The sequence below is a fragment of the Buceros rhinoceros genome, unplaced genomic scaffold, assembly GCF_000710305.1.
Source record: "Buceros rhinoceros silvestris isolate BGI_N320 unplaced genomic scaffold, ASM71030v1 scaffold2091, whole genome shotgun sequence".
Taxonomy (NCBI): Eukaryota; Metazoa; Chordata; class Aves; order Bucerotiformes; family Bucerotidae; genus Buceros; species Buceros rhinoceros.
This window is the reverse complement of record NW_010395769.1, coordinates 3,083-14,485: the sequence shown is the minus strand read 5'-3', so window position 1 is coordinate 14,485 and position 11,403 is coordinate 3,083. Positions and strand designations below refer to the sequence as shown.

The following is an 11,403-nucleotide window of genomic DNA, read 5'->3' as shown; positions in this document are numbered from 1 at the left end:
TGGTAACGGAGCTCCTATCATATTACAACTGGCCCTAACCAAAATTCCTATTTTTTTTCCCATAGTTTTCCCTTCTTCCATTCAGCAATCTAGGCAGCCAGGCTTAACAAAAATATCTAATAAAGAAGAGACTACAGAGCATGCGATCTTATTCTACTTTATAGAATACAACATAACGGACATCAGATTATTTCTTCCCCAAGGGACTACTTAATGAAAAGGAAAAAAAAAAAAGCACCTATCTTAAAAGTATATTCAAGTGAATATTTTCTTAGGTAAATTTTTGCACTGCAAATTAAGGTAATATCATTACAGCAGAGAAGGGAAACATTATTTTAAAATTTCTTTTTCCTGTGAAATCCAAGTTGCTTCTTATTCATGAGAACTGTCGGAATAAATATAACCATCCTTTAATACTCAAATCTGTTATGAGACAGTGCTTGTCAAGAGGTCCAACTGCTTTTTAAGTGAATTTTCACTTTAGTTTGGTAGCCTACAGGGCAGTTAGGTATTGAGATGAAGCTACAGCGAGCATGGCATTCCTATGTTGATAACATCATTAAGTCTCACACAGGCAATGTGACAACTGAGGGGGTTACAGTCTTGCAGATACATCAAGTAATACATCTTTGCACGTGTAGATTACAAATCAAATTATTGCCATAGCACAAACCTGTTCCATTATGTATCTTATATAGAACAATTAGGACATACCTGTGCTATGTTACGAAACAGACAGCTACCCAAACCAAGTAGACAGGTTTTACTTAATATCACTAAACTGGTACACAGTCTCTCCCAAACGTATCTAACAATACAACTCAGAATTTGAGTATATATATATATATATATGACTAGGAATGCATTGTAATACTTGTAAGAAACAGGATGGAGCTAAATACCAATCGGTACAGAGATTTTTCATGCCTTTCCACAGAAGCTGAACTGCAGTGCTGGAATGACAATTTGCTGCTGTCTTAAGATTAGTGAGTCGTCAGCAAAATTACATCAAAAGACTTACTTAAAATTCACAGTCAAGATGATACAGGAAGTTTTTCCAACAGTACTAATTTTGGTTTCAAGTTTAAAGTAAAAGGAGGTAGTGCAGTCAGGTTCAACCCAATTTTACTGATGCCAGGTATATTTGCCAGTGGCCTGTGGGTTGTCTTGTAATGTGATATTTGAACAGGGTTTGTTTCCATCAGTATGTGCGTGTAAGAAAACATCAACTGGTCTCCTGGTTTAACATCTTCTCTTTTGTCATACCTGTAAAGAATAAAAAAGGCTTATTTACATTCCTCTCTTTACATATTAAAGATCTCCATTATAACAAGGGCACGTAGCATCCAAGATGAAGCACAAAAGGAACTCTAACATTCTCAGCTATATCTCTTGATTAAATTAATTAGTACTGGAGGAGAAAATAGTATTTTTGAAGAGTTTAGGGAGCCAGTAATTCCATGCAGGTCTTTCTGCTGCTATTGTGACTCCTAGAAAATTTCTCACTAATTCTCTATTTGAGTTCTATTTGAGAAAGGACACCAAAGCCTAAGACTGTAGAAAACTGGGCTCATTTTTAAGTTTTACTCTGTAAAAATTATGGTTTGGATAAGTGTGGAGGGTTGGGTTTTTTGTTTGTTTTGGGTTTTTTTAATTAAAGAAGTGTTATGAGGCACTTCAACAGAAACCTTTCTCTTCTGGTAGTCATACATTAAAGTAGGAGCCTCAGAGAACAGCGGGGAGAAGAATTCCGTGAACACTGTAGGAAAGAAAGAACAGGTTGGTAATTATGGTGTTAACTTGGCATTTGTTATTTCTGGGTTCAGTTCCCTGATCTGTTATGGGCAGGTCACTTTGGGTCAGCTTTTATAAACCTGTTTAGGTAACCAACATATATAAAAAGTAACTAGCAATTTCTAAAACTATTTAACAAGTAAACTTGCAGTTCTTTCTTAAAAGGAGTTGCATTCAATCTAACTGTAGAGAGAATTTACAGGATGAGAAAACAAGTGACTTAAGCATTTGGCAGGGATGTGAAAGATCTAGGTTCAGCCACTCTTTGTCTGATCAAAGGCCAGAACTCAAGTTTATTACCTCACAGACCTGTATGAACCTCTCCAGTTTTCTAGAAATTGAGATAGGTCTCCGTCACTGTCTCATTAAGATATGGTTTTACTTCACAATAGTTAGTTACTCATTCACTGGAGAGAGTTAGGTGGAATATACAGCCCAAGGGTTAGGATTCTCATGCTGGACATGGCAGCCTGATTTAGTCCTCAATCTAACAACTTTAAAGGGAAAGATGAAGGTAAGTCCACCCCAAAGCACTCCAGAGACCACTGTTAAGTGTGCTTCCAAAAGTGGGAGTCCTGGATTCGAATCTTGGCTCTATATCCCAGAAAAATGTCTACACTAATTCTGAGTAACAGTCCAGGAGACGGAGTTTAAGACGGAGGTTACTCACCTTTCGCTTGTCTATGACTATAAAAGAGTGTCCATGCTCTGTAACCCAAGTGAAGAGTAGGGCCCAGTTCCTCACCCCTTCTGTTGGCCATTTCTGTGAACTGTTTTCTGCCAGCTTTTGGAGCTCCTATCCTCAGGCACCTGATTCCTCCCATGTGTTTCACAAGTAACTTACTCAAGGCTATGGCTTTCCTTACAGGCATGGACACTGGTAGAGAAGTGGTGCAATCCCAACCTTACACACTCTTAAAACACACCTAGAGGTAAATCCAGGCTGCGTCTTTCATCACGTGTCTTTGTAGGCCTGGTCTCTCATCTGCCTGAAATCTCTGTGCAAAACTGGAAACAATCTCAATTTATATTTTTACAGTGCTCCCTGACATAGCAGTCATTAACATTTAAGATATTAAAGCAAATATTCTCAGCAGACTAGAGGATTTATGTGGATTGTTACAAAAAAAATTTCGCAACCCAGAACAGACCCCAGGCTGACAAAATCCAGAGGTGTCCATAAATACACCACATAATGCAGAATTAAGAGTTTGCACACTGAACAAGTCCTTTATTCTTCAAAAAAAAAATTACATGGTAGTTTCATCTGCTCTTCCAGAAAAGATCACAATACCACTTAGGATGGTACATGCGTCCGGACTTGCAGAAGGGATGACATACTTCTTAACAACTTTACCAACTACTAATTTTGCATTTTCTTCATCAGCAAATAAAGGGCCTTTCATCTAGCTGCAAACATTTCTGAATTTTATTGTTTTTAAATACTTTAAGCTTGCACAGCATCTTTATTCCTGGTTCAAAGAGACTGCACTAATTGAAAACAAGATTGTAACACCTGTCCTGTGTAAGACTCTGCATTAAGCTTCTTTCAGTCTCCTTTGGAAGAAAAATAATGGATCGGTTGCATCTTTCTTGAGGCAAATAGATCTAATCTGCACACACCACTGAGAGCTGTTAACTTGAAGACACTTTAATTTATGGATTGCAGTTATCCTGATGAATCATTAGCTTTCATAGGCTCTACATCCATAAATCTGTTTTCACCTGATGTACGCAGTCTATGACAACGGTAAATTAGTTCTCACTCACCTGAATGGCTGTCACTCCCTTGGATGACAAGAAAATGGACAGCTGGCACCATTAAACTTGGCACTATTGTGCTGTCTAAGTGGTAGTCCTGTGTACAATGCTCAGTTGTGGATTTTGCCTACTTTTTAATGTGGAACTTTACGATGAATCAACCCTCCCTTGAGGCTTTTTTATAAGTAAAGATAAAAGTGAGAGAGACAAACTGCTCTGTAGCTGCAACACTATGACACATCCATCAGTGACATTGTTCACCTTCCAATCCCACTACACTACAGCCTTCTGAGCCCAAACAATCCCAAAGCCCCACCTCATAGAAAATAAGCATTGTAGAGAGTAAAGTTTTATTCAGACTAGTATGTGTACTGAATTATATTAAAAAAGCAGCTATCTAGTGTGTTCTGTCACTTGTATGCTAATAGTTTAATGTCTGCTCCTGACTGTTCATGGCATAAGACTTTATCAAGATTGAACACGCAAAAAACCAATTTGAAATAAACATTGGCTTGGTAACTGTGAAGGCAATTCAGCTTTAAACTGTCTGTACCATCACAGTATTGTGAGAGAGCATGGAAATAAAATAAGGCATAGCAAGCTCAATGATTTTTGTAATTTCCCCAGAAGCATACTTCTACCTTCTTCCTCTTTACTTCAAAAATACTTTTATCTGAACATACCAATAATTCAATTATGTTTGTTCATCTGACTCTGAAGACTGTAACTGGGGAAAAAGAACTCTATGCTCAGAGTACTTCTTAAATCAAAATCTGCTTATATTGCTTTTTTTTTTGTGCAAGTATGAAGTGAGGCTTTGTGTCACTTTCTGTTGAATCATTTTCATTAAGATGACATTTTAAATTAGAAACCTACACTTCAGCTGAAGGGGTAGGCCTAAGAATCAGAAGGGTGCCTTTTTTTCGGTCTGCATCCTGAAAAACGATGACATCCCACAAATGTCTTCTACTATTCATTTCAATGTTCTGATTCTTGAGACTGCACATCACTGCTGGTCATGGTAACAAAGCACTCAACTGCTTTCTCTCAGAGCCAATGAATGTGACCAATAGTCCACAACAGCAACTTCTATACCATCTATGGGAAGGATGTTCCACCCAAAACCAGAGTTTGAATATTAATACATAGGTAAGCCTCATATTGCCACACATTGTTCAAAAAAAAAAAAATTAGAATATACCCCCACAATTATATACACTGTTCTGCCAAGAGGATAGAAGTGTTCATCTACAGCTGTATTTTACAAGATCAAGATACCAAACACAGCTGCAGTAAAGATCTTGGTGTTCTAGTAAGCTTAAGAATTTTTTGCAGTTTCTGGTGTCTTTAAAAGGTTCTACATTCTTTCAGCAACCCAGAACCAACTAAACCAATTGAACAACATTGCAGTGCTCTATTTCTGAAATGGCAGCACTGTACACAAAGTTCTCTGAAGATTCACATTGTTCTTGACCTGGCTTAATCAATATGCCGTACCAGAAACCACAGCTGATGGTCACCCCTGTGCATATACTAAAAAAGGAAAAGCAGGTTCCTGTCTTTACATCAAAATACGTTGTTCATAACATACCTCCAATCTGAATTGATTTCTAGAAACCGAGAAACTCCTGTTTGTGCTGCAGCCACATCAATATGAACAGAGACATCTACATAAACAGAGAAAACAAAATACCATTTCAAATTTCTTCTAAGAATACTCTGGTTAATAAATTAATGAAATAGTAACAGATAAGATGCATGTCAGTGTGAAGAAGTAATATCTAACACATATAAGGATATACTAGCAGAAAAAAAAAATCAATTGTAATTAGGTGAAAATTCCTCAAGCCAGCTTTACATACCTGCTGTTGAAGGTACCAACTCGTGCAACTTCTGAATTGCGACTCCTCCAGGATAATTGAAATGTGAAACATATAAAGATGTTCCTGAATAAGCAGCATTAACTAGAAGATGCATTATAACAAAGGACGATCCAAGTTTGTACAGCCAGGATTTACGGTAGTTATTCAGACTGTTGGCGGGGGGGGGAAATGAGTAAGAATAAACTGTTATTTTTTTTTCATACCGGTCATAGACTATTGTGACAGAAGTTTTATGAAAACTCCACTGCTAGATAATAAAGATTAATACAAACTTTATTACAACTGTGTAGAATTAATTATCAATTTCTAAAAGACTAGCTTCTAGTGACATTTAAACTAAAATATTCTCATTAATAAAGCTAATACAAGGTCATCAATAAAGCCAAATATTTCTCTATTTAAAACTTTTAGCTATGAATGTATTCTCTTTCAAAGAAGTTCAGAGTTTAACTTGTTTATTCAACGTACCCAAGTTTAACTATGTAACACAAACTCCCTGCTTCACGAGCCCCAGCTGTATATTAAACTACCTCCTAAGATAAGTTATGTTAATAACACAGTAGTACACTGGAATGCGTCTTTTTCTCTGGTCGATAAAATAAACTGAATTGTAACAGCATAACAGTAAAACCAGGGCTCTGTTCTCTAACCTTCCCCACTCTTCCCAAATGGCCTTGTGAAATCATTTAACTTTGTTTCCATGTCTCTTGTTAGTGGAATGGGTACAATGATACAGACCTCCTTTCTAAAGTATATTAGGATCTCATAGTAATAATAGTTTTGCTTTTTTTTTCCTCTGAAAATGCAAAAAACCACACATATTTTTGAACTTACATTCGTGAGCACATTTTAGCAGCCACTATGTTGAAGACAGGGAAAGTGTATATGATAAAACGCAGCTCTTTGTGTGGGAGAAACGAATACAAGAAAATAAAGCCCAGCGCTGGCAAAAGTAATATCCGAGTTCTCTTCTCCGCTACACCCAGAGGTACAAATACAATGCTGCATCCCAAAGCACGAGGCAGGGCTGAATAGAAATACCACAGGAAGGGGGAGGTCTTCAAGGTGCAAAGGAGAGTTAAGGATCCTTTCACTGCTAACGAGTAAAGTAGCTATTCTTTACAGTAGTACATGCATATTTTGCAAATATGGAGTACACTTTTTGTAAATCACATTCTTCCAGGCATTTGGTTTTCTGCCTTGCCCTTTAAGAAATAAAAGCGGTTCCTTAACTATATTCACATCACCCAACAGAGGCACATCAAACCAGCACTAACGATGGGCTACATGGAAAACCTAGGGGAAGAAACCTGGCTTTACACTGGTAGCACACAAGGAAGCAAGGAGGAACAGTCAGCAGAGGCAAGTTAAGATTTACAGAAAGATCTAAGAAACAAACTGTCTCATAAGCTTCAAATAATAAAATACTAGATGAAAAGTAGAATTTAACAGCATAACTGAGTCTTAGGAGTAGGTTACATCAAGTCTTTGCTCTGGCTGGTAGTGTTCAATGGATCTTTTTCCCTGGACATTTCAAAGGATACTCCCCAGCTGGAACTTTTGTTTAAAACTGTGTTATACCAGAGCACTTTCCCCTCGGGCCACACAAGTTGCCTCCAAAACAGAGAATCCACAGCAACCGTTAGCCCTGAAAGAATTAAAGAAATACAAATCTGCATGAATTACAAACTGAGGAAAAGCAAACTAGCAGATCCAAATTGCACATTTACTGATGAGATCAACGTAAACTGCAACATGCATTACAAGCTTCACCCAAAGCCACAGAAAAGTTGAATTTGTTTGCCTTGCAGTGGAAATACAGGGGAGGGAGGCACTTCTTAACGTAGGTCTTAACAGAAGCATCTCAGGTAGGCATCTGATTGAAATTTCATGCACTCCGACCCCAGGTGTGAAAAGCAGTGGTTTAATTTAAGTTTGTTTTAAAAGAATATTAGAGCATTAAATGTAATGCATGGTAAGGAACCCGGGTTAACTTCAAATGCTACTAAATGGATTTTTATCGTAAAGCTGCTAAGAAAACCAATCTCTAGAAGTTTGCTACTATTTATTAGATGGGAGGAGAGGAGGAGGATAAGGAATGAAAGGCAAAAAAGACAGGAAGAGCAGCAAGTCTGTCAGCCCCATCTCCCCCACTCAGCTCTAAGAAAACTGCTCTGGTATTTAAGCAGCTTGCCCAGAGAGAGAATGGGAGTACCAGCGACTAATCCCCACGGGACCTCCAAACGCTTACGCTGTGAGGTGCCTCCAAATGCACGTGGCATGATCTTTTACTGTATCTACTGTCCACACTGTGGAAAGGACAGCATGCTACCACAGGTCATCATCAGGCATCTGACGACAGCATTTTTAATTAGGTAGGCTATCAGAGAAGCTTAGAGTATTTACATGCATATGCATGAGCCTTCCGTGGATGGGTAGAGACAAGGGGATTTTTCAACCTCTCTAGCACGGATAATCACTTAAGCTATTAAAATTAACGTAATAAAAAAACAGAGCTGAACTGTGACTTTTCCCATAACCCTCTTGGCTCAGTATCCCTGCTTGTCGTCATAGCAATAGATTCTACAACTGATCACGCACATGTAGCAACAATCAGGTACTAATTATACTAAAGTCAACTTGCACATCTAAGCCTTTTTAAGACCAGGACATTGTACTGTAAGCTTCTAAAGGCCTGGGTCACAGCATCTTTCTACGGCTCTGTGCACACCTATTTCCTATTCACATGGAAATTTTCAAAGAAATAAACAACCTTGTCATATTACTAGCAAATGGAATCAGATACAAGAAAAAAAAAAAAGGGAGGGGGTTAAAAAAAAACCAAAACAAACAAAGCAACCCTTAAGAGGAAGGTCACCAGAGAAGTCAGTCAAATCTCTGGAATTATTATGTGGCATTTTTTTTTCCAAGCAAACACTTACCCAAACAAAAAATTCCAGCAGGAACAGCGTGGGAAAGCACCTTGAAAATGGAGATTCTTTTAGTTAATAACATCACCAGGAGCATGAGGCCTAAGAATATGCAGAGCTCTGATCTGAAGACTATAATTGCCAAAGCCGAGAACCAAATGAATGGCCTTTGTTTTTGCTGTATCCAAAACATCAATGCGAGGAGCACTGCAAAAATAAGTCAAACACACCATCTGTGACACTGAACTATTCATTTTCTAAGGGGCAATACATTTCTCAGTGCTAGCATTTCGTTCCTCTAACTTCCCACCAATGCTCTCTTGGTCTTCCTACCCTTTCTAGTCCAGAAATTCTTCCTCTGTCAGAGAAATGTAATTTGGAATAACACAAAATTCTCTACTGTTGATGCTGAAGTAATTATACTTTTCCTATCCACAGAGAGAACACACGGGAACTCTTCCCAGACAATATATTTAATAGTTTTTGAGAAAACAAAACAAAAAAAACCCAAACCTCAAGTGAGTACTAAAAGCCTTTCAAACCACAATTTATAATTGTTATTGCTCAGGATTAGCTGAGGAGATAGTTTATTCTCTTGGCTGAGTATATCCTGTATTCATGATAACAGCAACCCATTTCCATTAGGAAAATGAGACTACAGACCACCTAGTAAAGTGGTCATGATCCTAAGAAAAATGTGCAAAATATTAATAGTACGAAACCAAGAAACAACTTGTATTTTTAATACCTGCAGAAACTCAGAAGTTTATTATTACACAGTAATCGACTGCTTTCTGTTTTGTTTTTCAGTTGTGATCGATACAGGTTCTTACAACAACCTCGTGATTTTATTAATTGAATAACTTGCACTGCAGCATTAAGTGACTCGGCTAATACCTGTTACATGTGGTTAATCTTTCCTCTCATCATCTCTGGGGAAAAACTGTATGTGTAGAGTAAGGTTTTGACTTTGATTTTTTCCCTTTACAGTAAGTGATGTTGCAGTGGGAGTTTGTTCCACAGTCTCATGAGAAAGCTGTTTCCTGCATAGTCTGAGCTCACAGATTTTTTTTTGAGCCGCAGTTGTACCTACTACCTTTTCAATAGCTCTGTGTTTTATGTATAAGACATGTGCACTCAAGCCTTTAGTTAACCAAAGCCATCTTACAAACGCTGCATATACTCAGATTCAATAAAACTTGATCCAAAGTCATTGTGAGCATATAGAGAGGGGAAAAAAAAAAAAAAAAATCACAACTATGTAAGTTTTCTGGTCTTGTTATCACACAATTTAATCAAGCACATATATTAATTTAGTCTGACCATACATTTTCTGTCCTTTAACTATCAATACTTTTGATAAGAATTTTTGTATTTTAAAATGGTATGTGATTACTTACCAAAAGGAAGTGCAAACACATTAGGGAGGGTTCGTGTACAGTAAAACATCAAATGAAACTGAGTAACAGTGATGAGACAGAAGACTGTTGATGTAGTTGCTCCAAACTGCTTTCTAACTTCTTTCTGCAACTTCCACAATGCATAAATCACACTGAGCCCCAAGCTTCCTCGGACTGTCAGAAGAATACAAATGGGAAATAAGAGTAGTATCAGACAGACTGCCGATGACCAACCATGTTACTTAACGTAACGGAAAGAAGTTATAAATAATAATACTGAAGACAACACAACATAACCCACTTCAAAAGAACAAAAAAACCCCAGAACTTCCCCGTTAGCTTATCTATTTTAATCCACTTTTAACGCATCTGATACTTTTGTACAAAGGTCGACGCTTCTATGTCCAAGTTGAACAGTATTTTCTGAAGTGTTCATGAAGTACACATGTATAGGAATGTACTCTCTGAAGACATTTGCTTTTTCTATGCTAACATTTCTCTGTGCTTTTCCCACCCCAAAGAGGGGATGGAACTGCCATGCTGGCCAAACCCCTCATTAAGGAAAACAGTATCATGTTTTAACCATTGATCCAAATACTGAATGTTACAACAACGTCACCAATTAGTCCAGAGAGAAGAACATCTCTATAAAAACATCTCTACTCTGACAATTTAAAGTTCGCGTACCTATCAGCTGAGAGTAAAACTTGGACATTCTCAGCACAGAAAGTACATATATAGCTGGGCTGGAAAGAGCAGCAATAAAAATTGGTCCAAGGAACGTTCTTGGGACAACTCCAGGAAATTCATGATGGTCATACTGCAAAAAGAAAAATCTAAGTAAGACGGGCGAATCAGAAACAAAGGAAAAATGCAATGTGGATATCATTTATCCTAGTTATCTTACTCATATAGCAGGGAATAGAGGTCTTTAACCGTGTCCAAAAAAGCCCTTCCTAACAATTTACCTTATCCAAGTCGAACTGGTGGTACACCACATCATGGATAGCTTGTAGGTTAAAGCTTTCCTCCACTTTTGTAAAAGGACAGACAGTTAAATGAATAAAGGCCACAATAATAAGCAGCAGCAGCAGTGGGAATGACCGTCCACTCGAGCTCCTCTTCTGAGCCATCTTGGATTCGAAATTCTCATAAATGCTATTATTACTAAAAAGAAAAATTAAAAGAAAATACATTAATAACATGGTATGAAGTGTACCAACAGAAAAAGAGATTGATAACGCAAGGAAAACATACTACAGTACTGTAAAAGTTTTAGAAAAGACTAATAAATAATACATCTGTTGAGTTTTTTTGTTGTTCTTTTTTGGTTTGTTTTTTTAACACATTCAATGAATTGAGTAGATAGACACAGACATATTCAGGCAGCGTTTCAGGATTTATGCCAGCTTCTGTAGATGTAAAGGTTTTAGTTTTCACCTTAAAATCCTCAGATGACATAAATCCTACCTAAGGAAGTACTTCCCTTTACATCCCATACTGCCACCATTGCTGAGAGCGCCACCGCAATTATGTCTGCGTTCTGTGGCAGAGACAGCTTTATAATTTACTCTCGCTTTGATTTCACATTGGATTTACATGTGATCTTCAGAACACACTATGTCACTTGTCCAG

The 11,403-nt window shown here is 37.6% G+C and overlaps 1 protein-coding gene across 1 annotated transcript; it reads right to left on the bottom strand.

Moving 5' to 3' along the window:
- Nucleotides 1–467: 467 nt before the first annotated feature.
- Nucleotides 468–11,038, bottom strand: ALG12 (ALG12, alpha-1,6-mannosyltransferase). Its single transcript, XM_010145640.1, has 9 exons — nt 10,737–11,038; nt 10,456–10,588; nt 9,769–9,942; nt 8,381–8,575; nt 6,983–7,086; nt 6,273–6,496; nt 5,418–5,587; nt 5,147–5,222; nt 468–1,266 (listed from the first exon to the last, which is right to left on the bottom strand). Exons 1-9 carry the CDS (start codon nt 10,971–10,973, stop codon nt 1,035–1,037), a joined length of 1,545 nt encoding a protein of 514 aa, XP_010143942.1. The 5' UTR covers nt 10,974–11,038; the 3' UTR covers nt 468–1,034.
- Nucleotides 11,039–11,403: the final 365 nt, after the last annotated feature.